This window comes from Alnus glutinosa, chromosome 10, assembly GCF_958979055.1.
Source record: "Alnus glutinosa chromosome 10, dhAlnGlut1.1, whole genome shotgun sequence".
In the NCBI taxonomy this organism is placed as follows: Eukaryota; Viridiplantae; Streptophyta; class Magnoliopsida; order Fagales; family Betulaceae; genus Alnus; species Alnus glutinosa.
In genome coordinates this window covers 1,931,490-1,946,333 of record NC_084895.1, presented here as the reverse complement: position 1 = coordinate 1,946,333, position 14,844 = coordinate 1,931,490, and the positions used below count along the sequence as shown (strand labels likewise).

Sequence of the window (14,844 nt, the reverse complement as noted above, 5' to 3'; positions counted from 1 at the left end):
CGTTTATAAAAATTGAATAATGTGATTATTAATAAAAAAATTTAATACATGTGATTTATTTTGATTCCTTACAAGATAATTTATAATATACATTTACGTATTTTCAATATTATTCCTAAAATTTTATTTTTTTATTAAATTAAATATAACGTTCTAATTTATTATTCAATTTTAAATAGTAAAAACCCGTGCATGACGCGGGTTACATGCTAGTGATTTTAAAAGACAAATATCAAAATTTAAAAAGATGAAAAATCTGGTAGATGTCCAAACTTGGGTTGGAAATGAGAGAGAGTTTTGAGAACAACAAAGTTGTTTATGATGGCTACATTAAACTGAATTATATTGTAGCTTGGGGGAAGGAACAAAGCCAAGTCTCTTGTTTCAGACTGGTAAACATATTTGTAAGTTGAGGTAATGATAGTGGCTTCTCGATGCGGCGTGGCGTATGGCAAGCTGAATCTGCGAACACTAGATCATACTTAACTCTTCTATAAAACATATAATTGGAATATAGGAAACAGAAGAAAAATTCTCTCTGAAGTATTCTTATTGAGAAAACAGAACAACAATAACAACTTGGCAGTCAAGTTGACCTTATTGTGATTAAATAGAATTTAGGATTCAATGCAAAAAGTAAAATTACAAAAGCAGTCTTGATTAAAAATTGTTGCACATTCGCTCATTTCAATGTCACGCGAAGTTTCTATCCTATGATTAGTCTCATTCTTGCTCGTGCCAAGGTCAAGCGAAGGTCACACAAGATTTTGTTAGGAAATATGTCTTGTTTCCCAATACTCGTGAGACACGAGAAAGAAGAAAGCGGAAGAAAGATAAACATGCAATCACAAAAGAACACAAAATTTACGTGGTTCACCTCTAAGGGCTACGTCTACAGAGTTGCGGCAGATTTCACTATAATGGAGAAAATAATACAAGAGACTTTTACAATTCATAAACATTGATTAAACTATTCAACTCTCTAACTCCTTTATACAAAACTTAGAAAAGACGTCTCACTGTTCCGACAATTTTTCCCATAACATTAGAGACTCATAACGAATCTTTAAATAGAAAACTAGAGTTTTTACGTGACAGTGTCCGGACGCTACTATGGTTTAGTAGCACAATGCCCCGTGTGTCCAGTCACACCAACATGCTGTCCAGACATGCCTCAACAAAAGTCGCTCTTTGGAGCTCCTGTCCGGATGAGCCGGGCTCTAGGTTGGTCCCTAGAGCTCTTGTCTGGACAGGGTTTGTAGCCTATCCGAACCCAGGCTCCATGCCCCAACAGATTTGTCTCTTGAAGAATTGCATTCCCACTCTTGAAGCCCTCCTCCACTCAAGATCCTCCATAAGGCCATTTCTAGGTTGGCTTGCATCACTTGTCTATTTGCGCAAATTTTTTGTGGTACTCCGAACAGCTAAGCACCAATAATTCAATGTGCAAGGACTGACTTGTAGGTTGTAGCACTGTTGTTCCTCAAAAGATGAGAGTATATGGTAATGTTTCTTGTACTGATTCAGCTGCAACATAGAAAGATGTACATATTAATCTAAACTTCTTTGCGCTTAGAAACCCCAAACAAAATGTTGAAAAGACGCCTACATCATCTTGCTCTAATAAAACCAAATTTTGTCCATATTGATTCAACTTCATCAGCCGCTGGCAGCACATGGTTTTCAATGCAAGTGAATCCTACACTAACAACACTGATCAATTTAGAATAGGTGGCATTGTCCCGAAAAGAAAAAAGAAAAAAAGAAAAAAAAAGCATCCCATCAATAGATGAAAATCACCTTTCCATGATAATCATTATTTGTTCACACAATGTACACTAACAAATGTGGAACATTTTAGCTGACATTGGTGTGTTATCAACAATTATTGAAAACTCGAAAAAATACTCAATAGGATCGAAAATGGCAGGAAGCAGTTTACAAGATTTGATTCCAAGCATATGACTCTAATTATTGACAATAAAAAATGAACATGTAAAAGAATCTACAAAGAATTAAGGACTGATAGCAAAATTGAGAGTTATAGAAATAAAAAAGATGAGAACATACCTTGTTGATTCGGAGCATCCCCAATTCTCTATGGAGTTCTCAACAATTTTTGGCGGTGACATGAGAGAGACTCAACTGCACAGTTATGGCATAGTGAGAGAGACTCAACTGCCCCGTTGATAACATACCAGTACCACATAGTCAACAGATGATGTCACCATCTAAATCCAGCTTCAGTTTCTCATCTCAACAATTTGATAATTGAAGGTATGAGAACCAGTACTAGCTTGCAATTGGTTTAGTGCTGGTTGGATATTAGACAGCCTGCCATTTTGTTGCCATAAATGAAGTCATCCACCTTAACAGGATCATACAATGGCCACAAGAAAATCCTCTGCTGCCATTGATTACCTTTTCCCATGTGAGGCTTTCAGGAGATCAGGTACACATCAAACAAAAGAAAAAGAAACCAAAATGCCCATGATGTCGATTTGGCACAAGACTTTCACAAGCTCCATAGGTTGCCATTGAACTTTTAGTACCTATTCATTAGAAAATAGCTAAACATCTAAATCAACTAAGAAATAACAGCACATGCATAATAAATTCAAACAGAAGATGTACACACAATAGTTTATGGTAGTGCTAATCTAGATTGCAATAAAATATTCAATGCAGTTGCTAACCTAGTTTCAAATCAATTAGAAATGTTTTGGTGTAGATTTCCAACTTGGAAGTAGATCTTCTGTTTTGGTGAATTTTCAAACTGACAGCATGGACCTTCTCTATTGTGGTTTTGTTGTCCACACTAGATTGTATTTTTAATGTGTCATCTAAAATTTCTAAATAAAAGAATGTAATGATAAAATTATAATCATGAGTATTGAGAACAATATCAATAACAATTGTAGAATATTAACTATTTTAGAGAAGCAATCCAAAATCATGAGGAAAAATCTGCCATATAGCTGTTATTAGAATTTTTGGATTAGTGAGTGTAAACAGAAGGCTTTGCATGAGTATGTAACCTTGGCTCAACTCCAAACCAGTTCACTGTCCTTAAGGAATTGAGCATTCTCACTAGAATAAAATTAAAGCAAAATAGCCAGCTCCTTAGACATGTCTTTATCAAATTATTGTGATCTTCCTTAAATTTATATACCACAACTCATTATCTAACATCAAGTGAAAAAGGTTCATACAAGGTTCCTGGAGCATAAAACAAAATAGCACCACAATTGTACAATTAACGCAACAGCCCTACTCATATTCTTATTCCCGTGACATTAAATTAAAGCATGGTAGCTAAAATAGCTCAAGTGTGAGAATAAATCTTAGGCAGCAAAAATTCCCTCCAAGTTGATAGTTTTTCTAAATTCAACTAATTTGAGTTCTATGAAATCACATGTTAAATATAACTTTCTTTTCAAGTAGAGAAGAGTTTAGTTTCTTGTTACCACTTTACTGTACATAAAGCTTAATTTTTGTTCATTGATAGTCATCAACCTAGCGGATGTTGGACAGCAGACATCATATTTCTACAATTGATTAGGAAATTTTAGGTTAAAGATTTTAGCTTTGAACTTATAAAGGATGGAAAAAATGAAATACTAGGTTTATGCTTCCAATCAGGGTGGGCAAGATTGAAATTTGAATGATTTGAATATGTATGAGCAACCATAGAAAAATATAGAGCAAACTGAGAAGTTGTGCAATAAAAATCAACTAAAGAATTGATCAAATAACATGTAAGTCATCAAACACATATGTTGAGTAACTAGGTGTATGAGGCCAATCATTCACTTACTTGACTGTCTTTCTATTCTAACAGAAAGTTAAAACTCAAAAAAAGTGGGGAATTTACAACTCAAGTCCCCATGCTTTATTATTATTATTATTGGAAGTTGCACACCTAGAGGGACATGAACTCACAACCTTATCCCCCCCACCTTTCTACAAACGAAGTACCATTTGAACTAAAGCTCATTGCTGCAAGTCCAAATGCTCTAGCGACAAATTCAGGACAGAACTCTTCAAAAGAGAAAAATCCCCAATGGGAGTGAATACAATGAATATTAATAAAAACACAAATCATGGGAGCAAACCTTGTTGATTCAAAGCATCCCCAATTTCATATGGAGTTCTCAATCATTTTTTGTGGTAACCTGAGACAGAGATAGACTCAACTGCTTATGTCCAGAATGGTGAAGCAAATGAAGAAGTAACAAGTGGGCAAAGCATTCTGTTTTATCAAACATCAAAAACTCCGACTCACTCAAATCCAGCACTGATTTAACTGAATGAAACTATTTTTTTTTTATAAATAATTGAAATATCATTAAAAGTGCAAAGCGCAACCCAAGTACACATGAAGTATACAAGAAAAACTTCTAAATAGAAGTAAACAAAAGTACAATAAAATCATTAAAACTAATCACCAAGGGAGCTAAAAACGCAATGGTCAAAGTAACTGAATGAAACTTCGAAAAACAACTAAATAACCAAATTTCGAAAAACAAAATATATGGCAACACGACTTATGAGCAACACTGAAACATCATAAAACCAGAAGTTACATCCAACAACATTCACTAATTTCTTCCAACTAACCTATCTTTCAAGCAAATTCAGGCCAACACATGAGTTAAATTTTATCAGTAGCTAGATCTAAAACCAATGCAAAGGTTATAGACAAGAATAAGCCAAGTACTAATTCTCTGGTCATAGGATATGCCATAAGCAATGATTATTAACTCTTCCTTGTCTGCTAAGAGGTACCTTGACCCGCAAAAGATTGGACGGTGATGGCAATGACCACGACCAATTATCCTTGTTAGCACAAAGCCCAACTCCTTCCCTCCATTGCAAAAGAGGATCAATTGCCCACATCAGCTGTACCTACAGCATATACACACTAACTTCAATACCCAAAAGGCCAATTAAAGGCAAGTAAAGAATCTCCTTTGGGTGCCCAGAAAACAGATTAAAATAAAAGACAACACCTAGAGATTAACGTAAATTGAAACAGAAGATCTACACTCATGTGCATCAGGTGATTTCAATAGTTTATGCATAGTGTTTTTCACACATCCTGGCACAAAAGTGCAGCAATACAAGTTTGTGGTAGTGCTAATGCAGATTCCAATAAAATATTCAATGCAGTTGCTAACCTAGTTTCAAATCAATTAGAAATGTTTTTGGGTACAAATAAAACCATGCTTTAAAAATAGCAGATTAGGCTTCATCCGCCCCTTAGTTCCAACTCACAGATTAGGTGAAATTCAACTAATTTGAGTTCTATGGTAGTCATCAAACTCGCCAATGTAGGACAGCAGCACATCATGTTTCGGCAATTAATTAGGAAATTTTAGGGGAAAGATTGTGGCTTTGAACTTATAAAGGATGGAAAAAAAGAAGAAGAAGAAAGTACTAGGTTTATGTTTCAAATCAGGTTAGGAAAGATTTCATTTTTACGGGGTTGAATATGTATGAGCAACCATAAAGAAATACAGAGGAAACCGAAAAGTACAATAAAAATCCATTAAAAGAATGATTAAAAAACAAGTTAGCCATCAAACATATATGCAAATTAACTGGGTGCATAAGGCCAATTGTTCACTTACTTGTCTCTATCTTTCTATTTGAACAAAAATTTAAAACTTGAAAAAAAATATTCAATAGAAGTGAAAGTGGCAGGAAGCAGTTTACAAGATTTGATTCCAAGCATATGACTCTTGCGATTGACAATGAAAACTGGCCCTGTAAAAGAATCCACATAGAATTAAGAATTGACAGCAAAATAGAGAGTTATATAAATACAAATGATGGGAACATACCTTCTATAGAGTTCTCAATCATTAGATGAGCAATGCTTGAAAAACACTTAGGTGTTGAAGCCCCTTCTTTACCAACCACTTCAAATTTGGAAAGCAACAATCATGCCTCTAGGAGGGACTCCGCATCTTTTGAATTGCCATTGATTGTCAAATGTCCAAGAATTGCCCCTCCCATTCAACCCGCAAAGCCTTTGTCACAAGCGTAGATGTTAATTGATTTCAAATTGGAAAGCAAACTCCTTCAGGAAACCACTCAACTTCTGGACAAATAATTACATCTACTTCAATAAGAGATGAAAGGAGTATGTGCATCTTGTCAGGAAGTGATCTTAGACTCGTTTAACTCTAATAATGCATAGCCATCACTAGCAATCTAGAAACATCTGTTTGAGCAAGGCTAGCTTGAGACTCCTTTAACTCAACACATGATTTAATAGTGGTATCGAATTCCCAATGCCAGCTTTAGGAAGATGTCTTGTAACCCATTAAACAGCTCAAACATCCTGCAATGCAAAACCAAACAATTTCTCGGTCAATCAATACCAAAGTTTAGGGGAAAGATTATATTTTGAACCGTTTGAATATGTATGAGTAGTCATTGAAGATACAGAGCAAACTAGGAAGTTTTGCAATAAAAATCAACTAAAAGCATCGATCAGATAACATTTTAGTCATCAAGCACATATGCAGAAAAATTGGGTGTATAAGGCCAATCATTCACTTGTATTTGTCTTTCTATTCTAACAATTTTTTTTTTTTTTTGATGAGTATTCTAACAAAAATTTAAAACAATAAAAAAGGAATTCACCATGCAAGTTTGCATGCTCCAGTGACAAATATGTAATATGCATAATATTAATACAATATCCATGATGTGTGCAGGTCTTGGTAGTCAAAAAGTTTGAAGTAGATTTACGCAATTTACCACTAGAAGAGTAAGCTTTGGATCAAACAAGTGCCGCACTAAGTGGATCAAATAAAAAAAATCTTATTATCATCACATTTATTATTCCTGATGCTGTTGTTGTTGTTATAAAGTCTAAAATCAGTAAATTAATATCTGCTACGCACCTCTGCACAGGGAATCGAAAGTATGTATAAATCAACAATTTCGTAGCATCTGAATAGATAAATACAAATCTATTCATGGATAGGACAGCAGCACAACATGTTTCTATGCTTAATCGGAACCAAAGTTTAGGGGATAGATTGTGGCTTTGAAGTTATTATGGAATGGAAAAAGGAAGGAGGTTGTTTATGCTTCAAATCATAAAAAAAAAATAAAAATGGAGCAAACCGAGTTGTTGTACACTAAAAATCAACATCTCAGTAAATCAAACAAATATGCAAAATAACAGGGTATATAAGGCCAATCATTGGCTTACTTGTCTTAGTCTTTCTATTCTAATAAAAAGTTAAAATCTAAAAAAAAAAAAAAAAAAAAATAGACAATTTACAGTGCAACAGCAAGTCTGCAAGCTCTGTTTGTTTACATGATTTGATTCAAAGCATATGACACTTGTTTTGCACAACAAAAAGTGATCCTATAAACAAGGAATTAAGAATTTATAGTAATATCAAGATTTATAGAAAGACAAATCATGGGAACATACCCAATTCTCTATCAATATAAGAGAACAGTTTGAAACTCACACAACCAGCAAAATGATAACTTTTTTACTGTAATGCATCTACCAATGCATAGAATGGTCTCCAATCTCCATATTTTTTTATAAATATAGTCATTTATTTATGTAAGAAAATTCACTATAATGCGAATCTAACCAAGCCAACAAAAAGAAAAGAAATCAGAACAAATCTTTTTTTACCTTTTCCAATTCCATATTGCGGCCTCGGTGGGTCCGGCAAGAGAGATTGGCTTTGTGACGCCATACTTCGCCACCGTCTGTAGCGAAGAACCGTTTGGACTCTCAGAATCCACCATTTCAGCCCAACACCAAAACAAATGAATCTAAAAGCAACGATAGACGGCGAAGTTCTGTTTTTATTAAAGATAGCAACTAAGCAAATTAGAAGAGATCGGGTAAATATATTGATAAAATTAGATGGTTGAAAAGTGCACGTACTGAAATTGGAGAAATCTTCCTTGACTTGTAGCTTATTCAATCAATTCATCATCAATCCATATTTGTTCGACGTGAGCAATCTTGCGCCATTTTTTTCCTTTTTTACTTTGCCTCTCTTTCTTCAACAAAGGACAGTTGCGGATTCGTAGAATTGAAAGGGAGGCAGGTAACCCCTGTTCTGGCATGAACTTGAGCTTAGGGCAGCTCCAGATATGCAATTCTTCAAGAGCAATGAGGTGTTGAAGTCCCTTCTTGTCCAAACATTTCAAATTTGGAAAGTCCTCGACTGAAAGAGAGGTCAGACTGGTGGGCAGCAATTGTGCCTCTGGGAAAGACTCCAAATCTTCATTTTTGCCACCGATTGACAAATGTTTAAGAATGGGCAGGTTCTGCAAACCCCATCCCATCCAACTTGCAATGAGTTTATCACAACCCATGATGTCAATTGAATTCAGATTGGAAGGCAAGCCCCCTTCAGGAAATGACTCAACTTCTAGACAGTATTTTATACGCAAATGCTGAAGAGATAGAAGGAGTATGTGCATTTTTTCAGGAAGAGATTTCAGATTCTTACAATAATTGATCGATAACGATGTAAGGTCGGGGGCACACAATCCTCCTCTTGGAAAAGATTCAAAATTAGGGCAAGAAGAGATATCAATATGCAAGGTGACTAAATCATGTTCATAATGTTTTGGAACTGTAAGAGATTCTAGATTAGTACACCTATAGATTTCGATGTGATAAAGCTTTGGGAATAAATCTAATGGAAAGGACTTGAGAGAACCACAATTCCACAAGCACAATTTTTCAAGGGATGAATAGTCCAGGTGTGTTGAGAGCTCTAGCTTCTTACATTCGAAAATACAAAGGGTTTTTAATGCAGAGCGAAGACCGCAGTCGGAGTCTATCATTCCTTTCGGTAAGGACTCCAGGGCATTAAATCCTTTAATTACGAGCTTCTCCATTCCAGTTGGCAATTCATTTAACAGCATCTCATTACAATTGCTGAGCTCCAATTCACGAATAGTAGGAGTCAATGGGAGTGGAGACACCAGCTGCGGACATTTAATAATATTAAGTTTGGATAAAGAATATAGATGTATCGGCAACTCTCCTGTTAGCTTAGGACATTCCCTAATATTAAGCTTCTCAAGTTGAGGAAAAGCTCCACCTCCATTTTTGTCACCAAAAGAAACCCATTCCTCCCACTTTGGCATGATCTCCAAACTAAGAACTTTAAGGGCAGCAAATGGCTTAACTGAAGAAGAACCGCTGCCACAAAACTCATGACCCACTCTAACAACTTCGTCAAACCCAACAATAGAGAGGTTTTGCAGAGAGGGTAGTTGCCCAAGCGGTGGCAAGCTGCTGCAATATTTACAGTTTAGATAAATAAATGATACATTAAAGAATGAAGGATGCCCTACCCAACCTGAAAAGCTTTTACCACCGTAGTATTGGATAGTGAGACTTTTCAAGTTTGTATGAGGTTGAAGACTATCGAGTACACTTCTTTGACTTTCTGAAAAATTATTTTCATATTTCCATCTCAATACCAACTTTTCGAGATACTTTTTAACCCTTAAGCTTGATGCATTCAGAACATCAGTAGGAGATTCAACATTTTGGAGCTCAAATATTGAAAGCGATCCTCGGATATTTGTAAGTTTTCCTAACTCTCCAATGCACAACCCAGTACCTTTGCCGACGATAAATTTAGTCAACGTCTGGAGGCATTTTAATCTACCGAGTTGTATTGGCATCTCTTTTATGCCAGTTTCGGTAATATCAAGATGACGTAAACTAATAAGTTTCCACATATCTCTTGGCAATGCAACGAGCTTTACACACCTTGTCAAAATCAATGTTTGCAAATTGTACAACTTACATATGGAATCAGGCAATTTTTTAACACCCGTAAAAGAAAGGTCCAAGTAACGTAGATATTTAAATTTACCAATTGAATCTGGCAATTCAGTAATGTTTTGATAGTTCGATAGAGAAAGCACCCGTAAGCATCTTAATATCGGCAACAAATCATGTACAACTTTTTTAGTCAAGTAGTAGTAGGGCCAATTGAAACTAATCATATCTAAATGTAGGAAAGTGCGCAACCTCTTAGCCTTCTGAAGGGTCTCAAAATTCTTCAAGCTATGAAACTCTTGTTTGGAAAAATAGGACATATGGCGAGTATTGTTTACAATGTCGTGAGAACAATCACCCTCAAACCTTATAATAAAATTTCCAGAAATAGATTTTGCTAAATCGCTCACAAGATCATGCATTACAAAACATAACTTGTCGTCACTTGATTTTTGGAATAATGATCTTGATTCTAGAGTGACAAAATACTCATTACCAACTTCTTCCATTGTTTTGTTTTCAGATTGCTGGAGGAAACCTTCTGCCGTCCATAACATGATTAATTGATCTTTTTTGAAAGCATAATCCTTTGGAAAGATTGAGCTGTAAGCAAAGCATCGCTTTAGATATGATGGTAGATATTTGTAGCTTAATCTTAGAGCAGGAAGAATGCCTATCTCATCAATTGACAAATCCCATAATTTACTCTTCAATATCTTATCCCATTCATCAACATCTGGTTTAGATCTTAATAGAGCACCAATTGTCTTGACTGCTAATGGAAGGCCTCCACACTTTTCGATGATTTTCCTACCTATTACTTCCAACTCTCCATGTGCATTAGAGTTGCCATCATGGAATGCATGTTTTGCAAATAGTGACCAACAATCTTCTTCAGATAACTCCTTTAGAGGATGAATTGAACTAGCACGCATAACTAATGCAACATTATGATTGCGTGTTGTTACGATGATCCGACTTCCTTGCTCTCCAAATTTAAAAGGTTTGCTTAGCTCCTCCCAGTGAACATAATTCTCATTCCAAACATCATCTAATACAAGTAGAAATTTCTTCCCCATTAAACACTCCTTTAGTCTAAGTTGAAGCTGATTTAGATCAGTGACATAACAGGGTGACGAAGTTACTGTCTCCAAAATTATTTTCGTTACCTTGAACACGTCAAATTCTTCTGAAACACAAACCCATGCATCAATGTTAAAGTGGTCATTCACCTTGTTGTTATTGAATATAGACTGAGCAAGGGTGGTCTTGCCAATTCCCCCCATGCCGACTATGGCAATTACACACATCTCATCGCTCCTTACATCATTTGAGAGCAACATTTTAATGATTGCTTCCTTTTCATCATTCCTACCACAAATTCCAGATTCTTCAACTAAAGACGTTGTGGGCAATCTTTCAGATGATTTACCTCCAACACCTTCTTTCAGACCTATAAGATCCTTTTGTTGTGCTAGAGATTCTAGTCTGTCAAGTATCTCTTTTATCTTTGGCTCTATTTGTTGGACAAAAGAATTACGAAAAGCAGAGATGGATAACTTTCGTACCTTGCTTGCAGTGGTTTGAAATTCAGCATCCAACTCGCTTATCAAGGCTTCAGTAGCAATCTCATCCAAGACGTGCTCTGCATCATAGATTGCATCTTTCAGCTCCTCAAGCCACTCTTTCACAGCAGGCTTCGTAACTTGCAACTCTTCCGCATCTTCAAACACTGCATTGAGGGTAAGGAATGTTGTCTTCAACTTTTTTAGGAGTCCAACGGAGAGTTTTTGTCGCCGAAAGAAGTCAATGAACTCCCCAGATGCCAATCTTTCGAAAAACACTTTGATTAAGGGAGAGAGTATTATGCTTGCAATCTCAGTCATGTTTCCTAGCTTCTTTGATCAAAGGAAATGAAGGAAGGCGATTGTAAACAGCGGAGCAAAATCAAAAGCAAGCTGTGTTTTGCCTTAACAAGGAACAATGGAGTTATACAAGATACATAAACAAATTTGATGAAGTAATGAGAGGTAGGGTAATAATTTATATATATATATATAAGCCCAGTAGAAGCATATTATTGATTATATTATTAATTAGTATCAACGATATCAGCATCTTCTTGCTTATAATATAATAATATCATGAGTCTCACATAGCACAAGCATCTTCTCACCTAATATCCGCATCTTCTTTCTAATAATATAGGTAAGTTATCTGATTGAGTCAATTTACTCGGCTAAGTCGACAAAAATGAGTAAATAATTGTGCAAGTGGAAACCTATTTTAATTTTTTTTTGGATGAATGAGAATTGCTTTCTTTTGAAATGCTTCATATAGCCTCATCCATATCTCCAATTCTCATCAAAGACAATTTGCTTTGAATCTTCACAATATGTCAATACCAGTGCCTATATATATCCAATGACAGAAGATAGCCGAGCATTAATTTAGCCGAGCTTTGAATCTTCACAATATGCCAATAACTCCACGAGCATTAACCTTGAGGAATGTTAACTTTTCTTTTATATATGCAATTCTAACGTTGGTCGGCCGGATGTGTTATTTTAGCTTCTGCTAATTACTTTGAATTACTAATTACGATCAAGGTCATACATTTACCATCTAATATTGTAGTAATGAAAAGGCTCAAAAACGGCAACAGCTCTCAAATAGTGTCCTAAATTTCTAATTGTTGGGTGACTTGAGCCAAGTGGTCCATGTGTCTTTGGGTATCATCACAAATACGGCCTAAAATCTTACACGTTTCATAAACTCTACAGTCTATATACATGTTCTCGATACACAAATCAACACACACTGAAATATTATTGATCGCAAAAACTATCTCTTATAGTGAAATTCTGAAGTTACAAAAGGTAATAAAATCTACTAGGAGGGAGAATAAAACAAAACAAAACAAAGAAAATTATAATAACTATGGAAAGACTTAGCCCTCAACCAATCTAACGATGAGAATCATCTAGACTGAAAAATTAGGGAAAGAGTAATGTTTCTTGGATAAATTTTTACACAAAACAATTTTTTTTTAAGATAAACCATTGATTATTTAGGGTCCACATATAAAAAAATAAATCTAATGGTTAATCATAAAAACCCTTGGAGGAAGGGAGAGAGAAAGATGCTTGCAATCTCAGCCATGTTTTCTTCTTTGGAAATCAAAGGAAATGAAGGAAGACGATTGCAAATTAGATCAGATTCCAAGCTGTGTTTTGCTTTAACAAGGAAGAAGTGGACTTATTTTGATCGTGCAGGAAACATAAAAATTAATTTGATAGAGTAATATCAGCATTATCAGCATCCATCTTCTTGCTTATAATAATAATACGATGAGTCTCACTTAAGATAAGCATCTTCTTGATTATAATATGATCCTTAATTACCTAATTTCTCACTTAATATCACCATCTTCTTGCTTATAATATAGTCATGGGGATCCGGACGAAAAAAATGTAGGGTCCAAATTTAGTCATTGGGTTTTTGTTTTTGGGAAAAATCAGATTTAGCCCTTATGTTTTTGTTTGATTTGAATTTAGTTATTGGGTTTCTAATTTTAAGAATATAGTCTTTAGGTTTTGTCCAGATTTTAAATAGGTCACTCTATCCAGGTTTTGTCTAGAATCCGTTAAAATGAATGGTTTGTTATATGTCCCGTGTATCTCAATTGACACGTTAGCGTTCATATCAACACCTAATATCAATGTCATATCATTAAGCATCAAACTATTCATATGTTAAAAAAAAAAAAAAAAAAAAAAAAAAAAAAAAAAAAAAAAGAAGCCCTAAATTCAAAACAAAAATCATAATCTTTTCTATTTTAATCTTGGGAAAAGTATACATAATTCCCTCAAACTACTGCATCATTGTCAATGTACTTCCCAAACTACCAATTGTGTCAATCTCCCCCCTTAAACTATCAGAAAATGTCAATGTTCCCCTAATGACAAAAATGTCTTTCATAAAATTATTAAAATAAAATAAAAACTAAAAAAAATTATTTAAAAAAAATATAAAATAACAAAAATTTATTCCCAAAAAAAAATTAATTTTTTTTTATTTTATTTTTTAAAAAAACAATTTTCAGTTTTTTTTTTCGTTTTTTTTTTCTTTTAAAAAAATTGTTCTTTTTTTTTTAATTTAATAAAAACAGGTTTTTTTTTTCATTTGTTTTATTTTTTTTAAAAAAAAAATCTGTTACTTTTTGTTTTTTTTTTCTTTAAAAAATTTTCGTTTTTTAATTTAATAAAAACTGGTTTTTTTTTTCATTTGTTTTATTTATTTTTTAAATAAATAAATAAATTTCAGTTATTTTTTGTTTGCTTTTTTTTTAAAAAAATATATCTTTTTTTATTTAATTTTTTTTAAATATTTCTTTTTTAATTTTTTATTTATTTTTATTATTTTTTTAAAGTTTTTTCTGTTTTTGTTTTAATTTTTTAAATTTATGAGGACATTTTTGTCTTTTTGTTGGTTGTAGGGGGACACTGACATTTTTTTGTAGTTTAGGGGTGGATATTGATATAATTGATAGTTTATGGAGTATATTGACAATTGAATGATAGTTTGAGGAGCTTATGTGTAGTTTTCCTTTTAATCTTTTAGATTTGTAGCATTAAAAAAAAAAAAAAAAAAAAAAAAAACCTTTGTCAATGAAACAGACCTTGTCGTGCCAAAAAAAAAAAAAAACACATTTAGTGTTGTGACTTGATTTCTATCTAGCCTTACCGTGAGTCCCACATCTATTAACTTACTTTTCTCTCTGCACGTGTATGAATGTCGTGGAAACTTTGGAAAGCTTCCTTCAGAAGCTTGGAAAAAGAAAAAAAGGGGCCTTTTGTTTGCTGGCTATAAAGAAGGCTGAAGGTTTTCAGTCGGTGCCCTTTATACAGTGGCCTTTTTGGTCCTGAAGAGAGTGTGCGAGCAATGGCGTTTTTTGAAGACAAGAAGAAGTAGCCGAGCTGCAGTGATACAGCAGCGTATATATAGAGAGATAAGTTCTTTTTCTTTTTTTTCTTTTTTTTTTT

General features: G+C 34.1%; 1 protein-coding gene across 7 annotated transcripts; it reads right to left on the bottom strand.

The window, feature by feature from the left end:
• Positions 1 to 863: 863 nt before the first annotated feature.
• On the bottom strand, positions 864 to 11,798 carry LOC133879757 (putative disease resistance RPP13-like protein 1). 7 transcript variants are annotated; one of them, XM_062318523.1, is made up of 9 exons: positions 7,934 to 11,798; positions 7,676 to 7,845; positions 5,847 to 6,349; positions 5,719 to 5,769; positions 4,789 to 4,908; positions 4,116 to 4,175; positions 2,071 to 2,552; positions 1,610 to 1,699; positions 864 to 1,527 (listed from the first exon to the last, which is right to left on the bottom strand). In XM_062318523.1, the coding sequence occupies exon 1, from the start codon at positions 11,683 to 11,685 to the stop codon at positions 7,966 to 7,968; it is 3,720 nt and encodes a 1,239-aa protein (XP_062174507.1). In that variant the 5' UTR covers positions 11,686 to 11,798; the 3' UTR covers positions 864 to 1,527; positions 1,610 to 1,699; positions 2,071 to 2,552; positions 4,116 to 4,175; positions 4,789 to 4,908; positions 5,719 to 5,769; positions 5,847 to 6,349; positions 7,676 to 7,845; positions 7,934 to 7,965. The 7 variants fall into 7 exon arrangements, with proteins under 7 accessions (XP_062174507.1, XP_062174508.1, XP_062174511.1 ...); XM_062318524.1 differs by lacking the exon at positions 4,116 to 4,175 and having other exon boundaries at positions 2,071 to 2,334; positions 2,422 to 2,552; XM_062318527.1 differs by lacking the exon at positions 4,116 to 4,175 and having other exon boundaries at positions 1,610 to 1,704.
• Between the last annotated feature and the right edge of the window lie 3,046 nt (positions 11,799 to 14,844).